Source organism: Ambystoma mexicanum, chromosome 14 (assembly GCF_040938575.1).
Source record: "Ambystoma mexicanum isolate Mex_15411 chromosome 14, UKY_AmexF1_1, whole genome shotgun sequence".
NCBI classification, from domain to species: Eukaryota; Metazoa; Chordata; class Amphibia; order Caudata; family Ambystomatidae; genus Ambystoma; species Ambystoma mexicanum.
The window spans coordinates 165227014-165244486 of record NC_090940.1 but is presented as its reverse complement, the minus strand read 5'-3'; the positions used below and the strand labels follow the sequence as shown (position 1 = coordinate 165244486).

The 17473-nt window shown below is 44.9% G+C and overlaps 1 protein-coding gene across 3 annotated transcripts in view; it reads left to right on the top strand.

Moving 5' to 3' along the window:
* The window catches only part of SPTBN5 (spectrin beta, non-erythrocytic 5), a 1050196-nt gene that overhangs the window by 728026 nt on the left and 304697 nt on the right, over nucleotides 1-17473 (top strand). For all 3 annotated transcript variants that reach the window (XR_011283950.1, XM_069638812.1, XM_069638811.1), the window contains exons 39-40: nucleotides 81-194; nucleotides 6077-6198. Coding sequence is in view for 2 of the 3 variants with exons in the window: in XM_069638812.1 (XP_069494913.1) it covers nucleotides 81-194; nucleotides 6077-6198 (236 nt within the window). In the remaining variant the exon portion in view is untranslated. The remainder of the gene's footprint in view (nucleotides 1-80; nucleotides 195-6076; nucleotides 6199-17473) is intronic.

The window sequence follows — 17473 nt, the reverse complement described above, 5'->3', positions numbered from 1 at the left end:
TCTTTCTTTCGCTCTCTTTCTCTCTCTCTCTCTCTCTCTTTGTCTCTTTCCCACGCTCTATCTTCCCCGTCCCCTTGCAGATCTCCCTGATGCAGGCTTTGGACTATGGAAAGGATGTGGAGACCGTGGCCAACCTGATCCGAAGACACGAAGAAACAGAACGAGAGATCAAAGTCATTCAGTCAAAGAGCGAGGTGAAAGGAGTGGCAATGGGCTTAAAACAAACCACTTAATTAAACATGACAAAGCATGTAGCTTATGGGTGGAGGAGGGGAGGTTTCAACAAAGCTGTTGATCAGACAATGGGCCTCATTACAGGTCGGGCGGTCCAGAATTAACAGTGGCGGTAAACCCGCTGCCACTGTTAATTCCGACCGCCCGATCCCGAGTCCTGCAGGCGGGAGGTGATCTTCCCGCCAGGTCTGACCTGGCGGGTTTACCATCGCCCGCCTGCAGGCGGACGTGGAAACACTGGCACCATCACGAGATGGCGGCGGTGTTTCCACTTCCCCATTCCCATTGAGTCCTATGGGACTCAATGGGAATGGGGATTAACACCATTCCGCCTCCGGAAATCCCGGGACACCAGGGTCGTAATGCCCCGGTAATTCCGGGAGTCACGGAGGCGGAATGGTAATACGAGTCCGGCGGTAACCAGGCAGTTTTACCGCCTCGGTTACCGCCAGACTCGTAATGAGGCCCAATGTCCTTTTGAGCATACCTCTTCTGGCTCAATGCTCTGCCTGTCTTGAGATTTCCAGAAGCATGTAGCCAAACATTTGACATTAATCCAATCAATATTAGATCAAATATCCAAGTAGTGCTGTTACAGGGGGAATAGCCGTGTGAATCACCAAACCAAAAATGCCAGAAGAGCTGGGAAAGTGGACATGGATGGTCATTGCTTTTGGTCGCTGATCTGTGCTATTCCTGTGCTCTGCCATGCTGTAGGCTAATTGATCTTTCTTTGAGATCCAGGTTTCCGAGTTGTTCCACAGCATGATCTTGTATGGGAAGGTTTAGTATGTCCCTGTTTCTGTTTGAGGGCCTTTTCACTGTTTGTTGGTCTTTGGGGTGAAGCGGCAATATTTTCAGTTTATCTTGGGTTCACGGGTGGGTTGGACTGACTATAGGGCACTCTGGAGATTTCCAGGGAGGCCTCTGCACCCTGGGCCTCTTGTGTGGTAACCTATTTTATTTCCAAATGTTCTCGTAGGAAAAGGGTTGGACGTCCTGAAAATCTGTACTACAGGGCCACTTTCAAAATGATCTCTAGGGCCTCCCTTTTGGATCCCAATCCACTCCTGCTTGGGCTATGAATGCTAGATCCACATGATCCCAAGATGGCCGTCTAAAAACGGGACTACTTGGATTCGGCTGACCTGACCTTTAGGCGTGTATCATCCTGGCGAAGGAATCACCAGGGCCACATTGCTTTATGTGAATTCCACATGAGCAGAAGCCAATCTTAGGTGGGCGCTAGCATGGAAGCAGGCACTACATTCATTGTTGGGTTCTCATCTTTCAGTACTAGCCCTATATGTGTGATGATTCCTGGGTCTGGCGTTGTTTCATCGCCAGTTTTCTTTTTAATGAAAACATTCAATTAATATTAATTATTTGAAAAAACTCATCAAAATATATGGCGTGGTAAGGGGTTATAAGGGAGTGGGGAGGGGTTTGAGGATGGAGAATAATATACGGAAGGGGGATTTGGGAGGGGCCTAAATATAAAAAAAAGTCGATGAGTTTTTTCCAACTAATTCTTTCAGATAAAATTACTTTGAAAATCAGTTGTCGATGTAGGGAACTGATTTCTCAGCGTCACAATCTTTGCCCCCATTCGTGGATCAGTGTGTGGCCTTTTCCCAGAGCTGTTGAAGTACAGTGTCCATTTTTTGGATGAGTGCAAGGCTGACCACCGTAGAAAGCAAATATCACTGATAAATTAATGAGTTAATGGGTAATGTTTAATGTCTGCAGTGGCCATCCTTTCCCCCCCGGGGTCTGTGTGCAGCAGACACTGGGAGTGAGTGTTTATTACAATAGTGGATGTTCTTCCTGGTGTTTTCCTTTGTGATTCAGTTGACTACACTCCCCCTATGCAAGACGTGCAAGGGTTCAGCTCCAGTTTCCATTTAGCATGTGGTAGACTTTCCCTGAACTTCAAGGGTCGCCTGTGTCCACTGATGTGGGATAGGCGTGGATGAGACACGGACTATCAGGTACCCCTACTGTACATCCACAAGAGGGCCACATCCATCTTCCCAGGATACATTACATCAATAGGTCCAGTCCTGGATTATTTACAGAAATGATGGGATTGGCCACTAACAGCTCAGATCTACAGAGCTTCAGCACCTGGTAATCCTCTTCTTAGTACATTTGCGCTTAACAGCTCAGATCTGCAGAGCTTCAGCATCTGGTCATCCTCTTCTTAGTGCACTTGCGCTTAACAGCTCAGAACTGCAGAGCTTCAGCATCTGGTCATCCTCTTCTTAGTGCACTTGCGCTTGACAGCTCAGAACTGCAGAGCTTCGGCATCTGATCATCCTCTTCTTAGTACACTTGCGCTTGACAACCATCGCACTTGTTAAAATGGAATTGCACCAAAATGTTGTCCTCACAATTACGACGGCTGAAAATGTCAACTTTTTTTGTTGGACCTCCCCTTACACCACATATATATGTGGGGGGTATAGAAGATAATATTCATAAGGGGGGGCTGCGGGGGGTCTCCAACTGCATAAATATGTGGTGTAAAGGGGTTTTAAAAAAAAGTCAGCATTTTCAGCCGTCGCAATAATCACATAGATCTGTTAAAATGGTATCTGTAGAAAAAAACGAATCAGAAAAAATAGAGGAAGAAATGACTGCATTTTTTGGGCCAATTATTTCCGAAGTCTTTGGACTTTAAAAAAATATATATATGGGTGTGGGGTAAGGGTATAACTTGAGGTAGGGCGAAGTGGGTGGGGGTGTCAGTGGTTCTCCCCCTGCATTATTGTATTTTTTAAGTGCAAAAAAAAAAAAAATTGGTAATTCGCTCAAAAAAATGTGTTAATTTCGTCTTCCATTTTGTTTCTTCTCGTTTTCTTTATGGACAACCTGTTAAAATAAGTCATATCACCGAAAAGGTGGACAGACAGAACGTGTGTGTCCTCAGTGGGCTTCACTTCCTCTGCGGCCTGGGTTCAGAACTCCTGAAGGACTGCACATGGGTCCGCTGCTCAGGACATCCACCGTGCATATTAATGAGATCAGTCTCTAAGTGAGAAACAAATGCTTGCAGCTTCACTTACTACGACCAATCACTTCTGTAAAACTGTATCAAATAAAAAGAAATGGCAACGCCATTACTTTACCACCAATCACTATGCAAAAATATTTGAAATAGCAAGCATTGGCAAAACCAATAGTTTCAGTGATCGTAGATGTCCATTGACAAACAGGTCTGTAGGTTCATATTGTGTTCCATAAAGTGTAACATTATGTTTGAAATATGGCAGGACAAGTCATCCAGCAAGCAATTGCAAAGCCAATAGTGTTGGTGTTTCTAGCTTTTTATTGTCAAACTGATGATCATAGCATGGTATCTCCATTCTTATGCCACACAATACCCTCCCCATAGTACTAAAGCTGCAACTATGCTGAAAATGGAAATCAGTGAAAAAATATTCTTTTTAATAAGTTAAGATTACTATCTATAAAAAGTAAAGTCTACAAACATAGGAAATGCCATTGTTAATGCTGCCACAAACAGTAACTCTAAATTAAAAATAAATAACATATAGTCTCTCACACTACAATGAGTGAGTCCAACCATTATTTCACAACATTCACTGTAAATATAAGGCAGTTAACATCAGTAGTATAACAAAATTAAATTGAGTGTCGGGAGAGATTACATTCAATCAAGCAATCATCATTTAAAAATGAATGTCAAAGCCAATTCTTTTGCCGATTGTAGCTGTTAATTGACCAAGCAATGTTCATAGCTGCATTTACTATTAGCAATTGCTGTTGTAAGAATGTATGAAATAAATTGTTGTGTGTTCACAAACAAATGGTCGCAACTTCAATTACTGCACCCAATCTGTGTACAAATCTACCAATTAACAATAATTTCCAAAGCCAATAGTTTTTTTTGTTTTTATTTTGAAATTTTATTTACAAAACATAATTTTACAAATCACTAGACAATCTCCATAAAACAGCCAAAAGTTTTAAAAATCACTGCATTTTTCACAGAACTATGTACAGAACGAGATACAAATTTCAACAAACCTCTTACCAAATCAATTACTTCTCTTAATTACCCACCACCCAAAAAAAAAGTACAACGCCAAGTTTAATATAACTGAAGAAATCTACCCCAGATTTTCTCAAACAAACCCAATTTTCCAAAGCCAATAGTTTTGGTGTTTGTAGTTGTTCATTGACAAGAAAATTGTTGCAAATTCAAATACCTTGGCCAATCACAGAAGTACAAATTTACCAATTAATAATCATTGGCAAAGCCAATAGTTTTGACATTTGTAGTGGTTGCGAGACAAATAAATATAGCTTTAATTACTGCAAGCAATCATGTGTAAAATGTACAAAATAAGATGCCTAAGCAAAGCCAATAATGGTTCATTGACAAATGGTAAATCAACAATGTAAAAATATATGAAAGAACAAGCATTGACAAAAACAAAACTTTTATCGACTGCAGTTGTTCATTTACAAAAATTGGTCACGCATTCAATTACTATTATCAATCAGTGCATACAAATGTACAATATAACAAGCATTGGCAAAACCTATATTTTTTCCTTTTTTAATTGTTCATTGTCAAACAAATGGCTGCATCTTCAATTACTATGAACAATCACTCATAAAAATATACAAAAGAAGCAGTCGCAAAGCCAATACTTTCAGCGTTTGTAGTTCCTCATTTATAAAATGGTCAAAACCTTCTGTCTAATTTTGTGTAGTGTACCGCGACATACAAAATATAACAGGAACATTAATCTAGCAAGCATTGTCAAAGCCAATAGTTTGGACATTTCCAGCTGTTCACTGAGAAGCAAGTGGTCATAGCTTTGTATCTCAGTTCATATGTTACGCAATACCCCCCACAATACACTAATATGCACTTATAATATAACCTAAAAAGTCATAGAAATCAGTGAAAAACATATTCATATAAAAGAAAAATGAAGGGTCCAGCTATGTAAGTAAAGTCTACAAACGTGGGAAATGGCACAGCATCAGAACTCTCACTGGGAGTTACATCAGGATTATATTTATTTTTTATTTTATTTATTTTTATTTATTTCCATTTATAAAGCGCACCAACTGCCCTCGGGCAAGGAGGCGCTGTTACAGCATTTTGACTTGGCAGCAGGTTAAACATAGTTACAATACTTATACAGGTTCAGTGGTTAGGTACATATGCTGTTCATGTTCCAAGGTTATCATAGTTAAAGTGAGTGAAATAGTGATGTGGGGTGAGCTATGGTTTTCTTTGTACCTTAAGACACTATATTTATGTTAATGAATATTCAGTTCATGCTCACTCTTCCCAGTAACCTTAACATTGGTGTCTTCCACATTTCTAGACTTTACTATGTATAGACAGCAGCTTTAACTTTAAAAAAAAAGGTTTCCATATAAAAAAAGATGTGGAGATAGGAAGGTGCCTTCAGGCACACCACAGACCGCACACAACACTATCTTGGCTAACTTGGACGATCCACTCCTGAATTTATGATTGCAGTTCATAAGGGATGATTGAGCCCAATTTATGATGGTATCTGCTTGCCCCACCCACTTTGCCAGGCCCTTAATGAAAATGTCCTAGTTGACAGACTTGTAGGCCAATGAAAGGTGAAGGAGTATTACGGGTTCTTGGTAAGGCTGGTCCAGGAAAATGAGGCGAATCACTTTGATGTTTAAGAAGACAGCCCTGCTCTGATGTAGTTGATTAGACGTTTGATGTACAGCTCTGCATGGTACATCCCCACAACCAGCCAGTTCCTTACACATTTTGTTTTAAGAGAAAGGGACTGAATAACATTTTCCTTCGCAGGCCCTGGAGTCTGATGTGACGCGCCTGTCCAGCCGGAATCCAATATTGAAGGACCAGCTGACTGCAAAGCAGAGAGAGATGGCACAGAGTTGGCAAAAGCTCCAGCTAGAAGCCAGGCAAAGGTAAGAAGCATAGCGCAGGCTCTGGGTAGAAATGAGATGTACCAGTATTGCACCGGTACAAGAGGAGATTGGTGTTAAGAAAAGAGCCTTCTCTCAATGGTATACAGTGATGAAGTCACCTGGGAAATGGCCACAGGGGGGGGGGGGACATTTCCTAACAAATATTCTAAGATGGAAGTTTATAGTATAAAATGATCACCCTTCTAGAATATTTGGGGAAAGTATTTTAGGGGTCAGGAAAAAAAAGTTGCCTACCTGGTGACTTTTTCCAGGTGACATGATCACATAGAACCCCACTCAATTATGTTTCATTCAAGTCCCTTTTTTGAGCCATAAGGCAGTGATGTGCTTGCAGGATGGCACTGCCTATGCTCTGCATGCAGGTACCTGGTTCAAAAAGATAACTCGCTACCCATCTCAAGCAACAATAAACTGGCAATTCTGAAGAAGCACTTATGATGGGCTTCCAGGTCCCCAATTGCTAGGTGGTGCAATGGCCCATCGCAGCTCACTAATCCTCCATCATGGAATGCTATGCCAGTGTGTGACCTCAGCACCTGACGCGGATTGCACTGTGTTGACACTCTTGCCAGATGTTGCACATCCAGCTCACCAGCTCATTCTCATCGCCCTGTTTCCCTATTTTTTTTTTTTTATTCTGCTACGGTTTACAAGAAACCTTTCACATTTCTTCAAACACTATACAAAAACATAAGACGTAGGAGAAATAACATTACGCACAATTTAGAAACACACAGCATTCAAACATACAACGCGTTGTTTAAAACCGCGAAGCCTGAAGACGGATTAAAACAGAGTCCCAATTCAACAAGCAGAATAAATAATCAGAAAAACTTCCAATAGAAATCGATACAGAGCGAGGATTAGTGAAGCGGTTTTCGGCCCACAAAAGGCGTGACCAGAACAAGTCACCCGGTGGACCAGGGCCCGCCAAAACGATTTCTTTGAAATGTCAGCTCCTAGTATTACTGAGAGTGGGACAACAGATAACCAGGTGTCTTAGGGTTTCTAAAGTAGCCGGACATTTACAGACACGACAACCCAGAGGCCGATGTTGATGCATATTCCATTGGGCGATAGGCTCAAGTGTGGGAACCTGATTGAGTCGAAAGCAAAGGTACATAGAGCGTGCCTTGTTACAAGCAAATAGTTGAAGGTATTTTGGAAGATCCTCTTTTTTGATTGGTAACTTGGCATACTCTGTGTAGGTGGAATATGCACAAAATTGCTAGATAGTCTCACACCAATCTGCCCTAAACATCTTGAACTTTATGAGCCCAGCTTCCCTATTGTTCCCTCATGCGCCATTGTCTTTCTTACCTGCATCCCGTATGGGGCTTCTTGTGTTCCAGGTTTTGCATAGAGTCCCACCTCTCATTTTCAAACCCCTTCTATCGGTGCTCGAGCCCCATAATCTGCTTTTCGAGGGACCTGGGGACAGAACGCCAACAATGCAAACACTAAAGACGGTCAAAATAAGTCACAAACATGGCAAACTCCCGAGATCCTGAGGGGTATGAGTCTCATGTGACCTGGATGTCATGTCCAAGTCAGCAGACAAGGGAGCTCTGGGAAACTAGATGCCATGACATCAACCATCTGTGAGCCGATAAAGTTATCCAGGTGGCGTTCCAAACCAAAGCAAGCATTTGCTCTTCTTCCCGCTGAAGCAGTTTGATATTCCAGCACTATGCTTTTTGGTTGGCAGGTAGTCTGCTATCAAGCTGTTAGCAATGCAGAAAGATGGGGTGGCATCTATACCAGTGGGAGTACACTGCAGTATGGTGGTTTACAACTATGCCTATTTAAGCACCACTAATTGTCTGCCGATGATCCTGTGGATGGCCCTGTGCCACGCTGGTTGATGAGAAGTTGCCGGTCGAAGAAAATCTCTCATTAAGAAAGGAACTGACGTTCTTTCTTCGTTCCTGCGCAGAACTCGTTCCTGGGGCACGCATCTGCCCTGCAATGGTTCCTGCTACAAGACAAAAAAGTTTGGGAATATCCAACAACTTGATCGCAATTCTGTAATAGACCCAGGAAAATGAAGTCCTCTCAGATTCCCATGAATGCCACTACTTCATGTGGTGAATCGGGAGGGCTCAATGGAGCAGGCTCGAAAAGCATAGGTGGTATTGGACGGGCACCTTAGGCCAGGTTGCATGGCAATATCAGAATAAACAATTACATTATGGCATATATGAAAATTCCACCACCAATCAACACAAACACATTACACACCCTTACAAACTATTAGTACCCGGCAAGGGGGGTGTATCAGCATCCCAGCCAAAGAGGAAGCTCAAAATGGGGGCATTATCACATGGCAATCACGCCGTCTGAGCCTCCTCCTAGTGCGAGGTCACCATCACCCCCCTGCAGGGATCTCAGATAAGGGCTGCCCTGCGTCCCGCATCCCTGCATCCCCTTCCCCTGTCCCCATCCCCACAACCCCTTTCCACATAGGTTTCCCCCTCCCATCCCAGCCCCACTTCCCTTCCACGGCCTGGTCCCTTGCCGACGCCGGGAACCGCAGTGTTCCTGGCGTGTCCGCGCAACCTGACTGTCATGGAAACGGAGCAATGAATGACTGTCATGGAAACGGAGAAGGAACTACGTAGTCCCTTCTCCGGATACATGCTGGCCATCCCCCTTTTTTTTTTTTTTAAAGAACTATTAGTAGGTGCGGGATACTAATAGCAATATTACCCTGGCCGGGAGGGGCAGCATTACCGAGCCAGGTAATGCCCCTCTTGCTCGGGTAATATAGCTTAAATGTCATGCTTGTATTTTTGTTTTTTTCAGCAGCATTTCTTTAAAAGACATTAGAATAGAAGTTGTTTGTGGCTTTACTAGTTAGTTAATGTACTGTACATTATCACACATTACATACAGTTTTTATATGGTCTTATTATTTGAATGATTAGAAACTCAGTTTGATTAAGTGACTAACATGTAACCATTTCCCCTGCCAACCTTTGCTATTGATCATCTCAAAATCAAAAAAAAGGATACAAATAAAAAAATAATTTAAAAAATACCTTTACTTCACTGAATGGGTCTCGGAATTTTTCTCGCCCAATTTCAAAGCTGCCTATATCACACTTTAAAATGAATGCGAGAAATGGAAATACAAGCCCTGCCCAGACAGAGAGGATGAGGGGCTGCAGCCGGTCCCAAGACGCAAATGTGTGTGTTATAGACCCGACATTTCTGATCAATTTACAGATTTTCTGACCAGCAGTACCTTATGTACTCCAAAGAAAATTCTACCAGGAGTCTTTAATATTTGGGCAGAATGCGAAGAAGAAAACATGACTGCGGCCTTGCATGAAGGGTCTTCAGTTTTGGATTTCAATGTTGTATCATATCCAACACACTCATGAGCGTGCCTGAGAATTGATTTTCAGTGAAGTGCTTGATATCCAGGGGCGCACGACCCCTCAGATCTGGTCCGACAATTTCTTTTTGCATTTTAGTGATTGACTCCGAACCCTAATTATTTAAAAAAACTTGGAAATGTTATATGGTCTCGGGAGGATAGCTCAGGGGTAACGTGCTTGCCTTTGAAGCAAGACGACACAGAGCACCACAGGTTCGATCCCCATGTCCGCACTTAGAAACCTCTGGGTATTAAGCATGTTATAAATAACCCATCATATCATATCATATAATATGCTTTGAAAAGAGATCGAACAAAAATCGAACCTGATTTGTTGTCCACCAATTGGCTAGAATTAGCATCTGATTGGCCAAGTCAAGATTTTGGCCAACAACTAGAATTCCTTGCCCGAATAGTGAAACATGAGCGAAACGAGCTGCTCCCAGCACATAAAGTGAGAATCCAAAGCCACAAAGCTCCTTGGTACTCTATAAAACCTAGCCATCTGAAGAGGAAATGCCGTAAAAGGCGAAATGTGTAGACCCTCAAGGATTGTTTCGGAATAAGCCTACTCCTAAAGTGTACCATGAGCCCATTTGGAAAACCAGATAAGATCTTTGGCATTTCATAACATCAGGCCCCAATTATTCGTGTAGACTGTTCAGCTCATTACAGTCTCTGTTATCACCAACGCGTCTATCGGACCCTCGTCCTCCTTTGGCAAACTTTTGCCAAGAATTGGCCATCTTCTTTAAGGAAAATAATGGGGAGGCATTCTGGGGGCTGCTAAACCAGACGTCACTCAAAATGTGTTGTCGACCCAGGTTCTTCTGGCTTCAAAACAAACATTTAATTTTGTTTCCCTAACAGAAAGTAGCATAGTGGGACGTCTTAAATCATAAAAACCCACAGAAACAAGCGTGGATATCATTCCCGCCTGGTTACTTCGAAAGTGTGTATATCTGCCCATTTGTCTGTAAGCTGTTGAATAACTCACTATTCGAAGCGTTTGTCCCTGCAGAGTTTAAAATAAGTGTTTATCAAACGCCTACCAAAAAAACAAGCACTTAATCCTAGTATATTGGCCAACTACCACCCGATCACTGGCTTACCTCCCTTATCTGCGATTCTAGAAAGTGAAGCTGTAGAGCAAGCTCAGTACCCTTTGGACAAACAGTGCACTCTGAGTCTAGGGTACGATGTTCATTCATCGCCAGGGTTATTTTCACAGAGTTTTTTGCAGCCAATTTTTGGCCTAAAAAACTCATCAAAAAATATGGGGGGGGGGTGTAAAGCGATATAAGGAGGGGGGCGGGGTGAATAATAGGTAGTAAAAAACTGGGAATGAGGGGAGTGGTGGGGAACCGCCCAAACTAAAAAAATAAAATCGAGGAGATTTTTTGGGCCAAAAAACAGCAGCTAAAAACTCTGCAAAGCAAACCCTAGCGATTGAATGACGTAGAACCAAGTCTAGACCTTGTCAGGGCATTGAAAGCACCTTAGTGGAAGTCAGGGATAATATTTCGAAGCCAGCCGATGGTGGTAATCTTACGCTTCCTACACTTATGGACCTCTGTGCAGCTTTCCACGCGGTGGACGTTAAGATCGTGTTGTCACGCCTGTCCTGTCAGAAGTCTCAGGAGTTGGTCCTGAAACCCTTCATAGATCTCGTCATTTGTTGTGGGAACGCAGGTCAGTGTTCTCTGTTGCGGAATATTTTTCTAGCTGGACCATCAAGATGTGTGGGATGCCTCAGGGCTCCCTCCTTCCCCTCAATACTGTTCAATATTTACATCAGGCCTTTACTTTCACTTTCAGATTGCTTTGGGGCGCATGCTCATTCATGTGCTGCTGACGCGCCGCTGTATATCACAGTAGGGAAAGATAATAGAGACTTAGGCGTCTGAACGCCATGGAGATCTAGATGAGGGAAAAACAGGGATTTTATTCATCGGCAGTCCAAGGTGGTGCTAGGAAGATTCCCGGCCGTCCATTTTTGCTGAAGCCCGGTTTCCAAGGTCCGGGTTTGAAGTGCAGGGAACCCTTTTTTGTGGGGCTGCCACTCCCTCACTCCACTCTCATGTGGGGGGATACCCCCACAAAACGCACTTCACTACCATATCCTGTTTCTACGTCCCGCCTCCTCATTTCCGTTTGCCTCCACTCCCTCGCCCATCCTCTCCCCTTACCCCGTTCTCGCCGCCCACCTATCGCCTCTCTGAGCTCTCCCCGCGCACTTCACCTTACCTCATCCGGCCGCCACTGTCGTCCCTTCCGGGTATACGCCATCATGCGCCAATCTGGGCATGCACTGCTCTCGACAGGCTGCCATTTTGGAAAATGGGGCCTATCGGGAACAGGGCATTGCCGAAAATGGGCCAACCCATCCAAGGTAACTTTAGGAGGCCCCTTATAGTGATTCCTTTACACGTTCCCCATCCCCAGAGATTGAGATAAAATCCAAGGTAAAGAGCCTGGGGTGTTGGTGGGACTGGGATTAAATTCCAGTCTTGCACGCTGAATGTGGGAGCAACAGTCAGAGCAGTGTTCGTCCAGCTTTCTAAATTAAGGGGGCTATTACCTTATATCCTGACAAAGGATTGGGTCTTGTTGGTGGGGGCCATTACTCACTCAATATTGGATTATTGTAATGGTCAACTGGCTGCGGCCCCAAAGTCACGTTTAAGGCAACTGCTGGGTGCACAAAATGGGGCAGTACGACTCATATTTGCGGCTCCGGAAAGAGGCCAGATTTCAGACCTTCGGTTATCCCTACACTGTCCAGAAGAACTCTGGTCCGGACCAGAGTTTGTTTCAAAATGTTTCGCCTGGTTTTTAAATGAAAATGCCCAGTAGGGCAGTCACTAGCTTATGTACCTGTCAAAATCCCAAGATTGCCACCAGTAAAAAATGTGCACCCGGTTCAGGACGATCGTTCCCTCCTTTAGACGGTGCACGTTTGGTGGAAGAGGGTTGAGCTACCAAGACTCAGTGTGTTGGGACAAGTTACCTATATCCCTCAAACAACTTCCCAACTTGGAGCAGTTCCATGAAACAAACTTAAATGGCATCTCTTTTGCCAAGTGGTCCAAGTCACAGAAACGCCTTTATCTCTCTTTTCATCATAGTTGAGATTGGCTCTCCAACACTTTGAGGCCATTCCTTTTGTAAAAAAGGTGCCTAATTAATGTGTATAATCAATCAATCAAGGGGAACTTCCCCTGATATACCGCCTGAATTCGAGGTGTACAGGCCATAAGAGGGAACAAAGCCATGCTCCTTTATTGGGAACATGTGAGCATTTCAGAAATTGATGTTGAAAAAGAGCCGGCCTTTGCCTCTGCACTCCCAGAACACTGCAGTCCTCCTTTAAATTGGAGTCAGAGAGATATTAGGGAGGAAAACATTGCGTACAGGGGTCTGCAATCTCTGGCTCGCCAAATGTTTTGGACTGCAACTCCCATGAATCTTTACCATGGTCTGTAGTGGGTAGGGCAGATGGGAGTTATAGTCCAAAACCTCTGGAGAGCCCTAGGTTGCAGACCCCTGGGCCGTACAGATGGAACAATCTTGAGAATATTTAGCGGGATCATACCATTACTGCGACCAATTAACTGCGACCACCGAAAATGTTGACTGTTGTTTTATATTTTGACCCCCCCCTTTACACCCCATATATATATGTGGCGAGATGGGTACAGTATATACTGCATGTAGGGGGGCGGGGCTATGAGAGTCTCCCCCCCCCGCAAATATATGGGATGAAAAGGGGGTTGAAATAATATCACTTCTAGCAAAGGCACATGTCTGATGCACTACCTGTCCAAAACTAACAGTGGTTAATCAGGCAACGTGCAGCAGAGTGAGTCCCTAGCGGCAAGCCCAGAACGAATACATATGGAAGCGCTCAGAGTCGCAGTCTCAAGGCGAGCGGCCTGCACGTGGAGGAGAAAATGCCAAACAGGTTTCTCTTATAAAACACACCCTAGCCCCCCCCCTCCCTCCCGGCCTCAAATCAATGGACTGCCAACTTTCCAGTCAAAGGGCCCTGCTTATTGCTGAAATATGAATTTCAGTCCCCCTGCCAGAAGGCCCAGCCCTAAGCAGCTATCTATGGTCTCTGCAGAGCAGCTGTATCTTTTCAGTGGCGTAACCCAGTGATTTTGAGCTGTGCTGCTGGGGCAGCAAAAATGCATGCCTCCGGGGGTCGATTTTCCTGCAGGTGTCCCTGAATAGCTTGTAGGGCTGGGGGAGATGTAACCACTTGAACGGAACGGTGCATTGCACGGCATGCGTGCCAAGCTGCTTCTGAAGGGCTGGTAGGGCTGGCGAAGAGTCAGTTACATACCTTGAATACACGTTTTATTTATTTATTTATTTATTTATTTATTTATTTATTTATGCATTTGTGGCAGCGCACTAAACCCTCAGGTATCTAGGAGCTAGTTACACCGTGGAAGGAGACAAGGTAAGTACAATGGGGGAAGATAAATAGGGTGTCCGGTATCAGACAGTACAATCAAACCTAGAGACAATAAAGCGTCGGTGTGTCCGTTTAGGAGGTGTCTTAGAGCCAGGCGTCTTACGTGAAGGGCCTTGTGTGCATGTTTTCCTGAAGGTTCTTTTCTTCGAGCGATGGGCGAAAACAGAAAACATCCAGCCTCCTGTGCCTCCTGCTGCTCTGTGTAAAGATGGTGTCTGCGCGTAGAGGCACGCTGTGTTACATTCATTTTTGGGGCCGCAGGGCGTTCCAAGGATGCCTTTCCGTCTGGGGTGCAAGCTGGTCTAAGACTACACCGGGAAAACATCTCTCTTATAGGGGAACAGCAGAAGTGGACACCCCCACCATCTTGCTGCGTAGCCGCTCCAATACTAGTGGCAGCCCAGATGCGTGGGTACTGTGCCAAAAGCCTGGTACTGGCTCCTGCGTGTCAAAAATGAACTGTGAGTAGGTTGACACTGCATTGCCCCCAGTGGGGCACTCCCAATCACTTACATTTGTAGGCCATGCTGACGCTAACAATAAATAGACCACCATCATCTAGTTTCCAGTACAGTAGATACAACATGAGATGGGGGTAGTCTTTAATTAGCCATGCCTGCAGAGGTACAAGGGGTCATATGTCAAAACAATCACCCGGTGCATTGGTAAGTGAACTACAGCAGAACTAAGACAAAAACAAACACAAGAGATCAAAGAGGACTTGAGAGCAGTCCAGGTGCCTACATGTCAAAACAATGACAAGGAAAGGACATAAAAGAGAGGGAACAAGCTCACACAGCATAGACCAAGTTAAAAATAGCACCACATGTATTACCCAATACATTGGTAAAGAAACTACAGAAGCGCCTGCATGGTACAACTAATAGACAACATAACAGCAGAACACGACCCATGTCACAAAACAAGAAAGATATCCTCTCCTACACAGCTTAAAGAAGGACTCGCGAGGGGGCTGTGATACTTTAACATATACCAGTCTACGGTCAACATATGATATGATATGATCGTTCATTTATATAGCGCCTATACACAATGTGTTTCAAAGTGCTTTATAAACAGAGCAGTCAGAAAGTGGACAGGATGGTGTGATATGACTGAAAATCCGTGCGGGACTGGTTTGAGATCACAACTGAAACAGGCTGAAACAGGTGGGCACCTGCAGGCCCAGTGCATAGGAAGATGAGACGCACAGCATAATCAAGGAAGGACAGACATATGGTGTAACATCCACGCAAAGATGGCCGCCATGTACTTTTAGAAATGAACATGCCATTAAATATGAAAAGTTCTATTTCTATTTCTATGACTAGTGATGTGCCGAAGCGGAGCGTGATAGAATGGTGGGGGATGTTATGTCCTAAGACGCCCCTTACTGGGGTAGTATCCTATGTCATCTAGAGAAGAAAGGTGGATGCCCTGCACATGTGGGTCAGCCATGAATCTTGCCCAGCATGTGGCACTGAGCACCCGACCTCGCTTAGGCTCGTGACAGGCTGCAGCAATGGGCAACGAGGGGTGGACGGAGAGCCTCTGGGACTCCACATGAACCTTGACCACTCCTGATCACAGTATGCCACACTGGGTGTGTCCCGGCTCGGTCTCCTGCCTGCTCTTTTATCTCTCTTTCCTCTGGCCTGGAGGGCTACGGAGATGCTGCTCCACCAATTTGGGCTGATTTGAGCTACTACGCTGCCCATCGCAAAGTACAGTCGTTGAAGCAGCAAGGTGGGCCTTGCCCAAGGAGATGAGAGCATCAAATAGACAATAATACAGATACTAAAAGTAGCAACACTGAACCGACTCTGCAATTAGGATACCAGCTACCTTTGGAGCCTTGTGGTGGCGAGTGACCCGCAGACGGGTGCTTGTGCGGCCTCCAACCCGGTGGATTGTCCAACTGGTACGTAGCTCTGCACCAACATGATGGTGGAAGAGGAGGGATTTCTTTCTCCTCCAGAACACCCCCCACCTGGTCGTTTCACCCCTTAAGTGGCTGCCAGTGACACCTAGCACATGTATCTCCGGAGTGCTTGCAGGCAATCCTGTGCCAGAGTTTGACGCCTACTCTGGGCCCATGCTTGGCTAAGCGTATGGAGAAGTTTGGCACGCAACGAGGCAAAAGATGCTAAGAAGTCTGTGCTGCTATTCTATGCTCGAGGTAAGGTCCACCGGGTTTTCAAAACGCTACAACCGGGGGATGGGTCATACAGGGCCACCAATGAAGCCCTGCAACTTGCAAGCATACTTCCGATTCTGCCACCAAAAAGCTCGCCAAGCCCCGACAGAATCTCGTGATGCCTATCCCGCCAGGATTTCTCCGGCTGGTTTTGTCTTGTGACTTGCCTGATGAGACAGGCGAGATAAGGGGGCAAATTATTCAAAACTGTGCCTCATTGCAACTATGCCATGAGATTGTCAAAGACCCACCTCTATCATTACAGAGGATTCTGAAGCAAGGTATGGCTCATGAACTGACCACAATGCAAGCGGAACACATGGAAGAGGCGTTTAAATACCTTAAAGTAGAAGGGGCTTATGCAATATCTTTTAAGCCTCCCTCGTGACCTTGTGCCAAGGACAGAAGTCCCTGACAACCTTCGAGACTAAGACATTCGGTTGACCAACGCACGGTCTGCGACACCTACGGCAGTTCACTCCCCCCACACTCAAACCTGTCCTATAGCAGGCCAAATGTGTGGGAAATGCAACTAACAGATACATTTTGCCAGGGTATGCCATGCGCAATGCCCTCCCCCGCCCCTCACAATACCACCAACTGACCTCCTCCCCTGTCCTGGCCTTGCCAAGACAGAGCGGCAGCACTTCCAAATGATCAAGAGACGCTGGAGCCACGACCGCACAGTGTGAGCGACAAAGAGTATGGATTTTATTTATAACTGCCATGTGCCAGGATAAAAAGGGATGCTAAAGACAAGCTTGAGGCTCTGCTCAGATTCATTCAATACAGATATCAGTCCTGATAGACACTGGAGTGTCGATCAATGTCATGCCAACATTCCAATGCCAGTTACTACAACCACCACCCAAAGCTGCCAAACCAATCATCTGCAGTTTTACTTACAGAGGGTCCTGACCCCTTACCCTTGACTGGCCTGCCACACGTTGGCACAGCATGACCACTCCTCGACACTGGTCATATTCCACGTGATGCCAGTGGCGAAGGATAACTCCTTAGCTGCAACACTGCAGGAGATGCAGGCTTTGATATGATGTATGATATGATATGATAGGTTATTTATAACGCGCTTAATACCCAGAGGTTTCTAAGTGCGGACCCGGGGATCGAACCTGTGTTGCTCTAAGGCGAGCACATTGCTGCTGAGCTATCCTCCCCCCCCCCCCCGGAG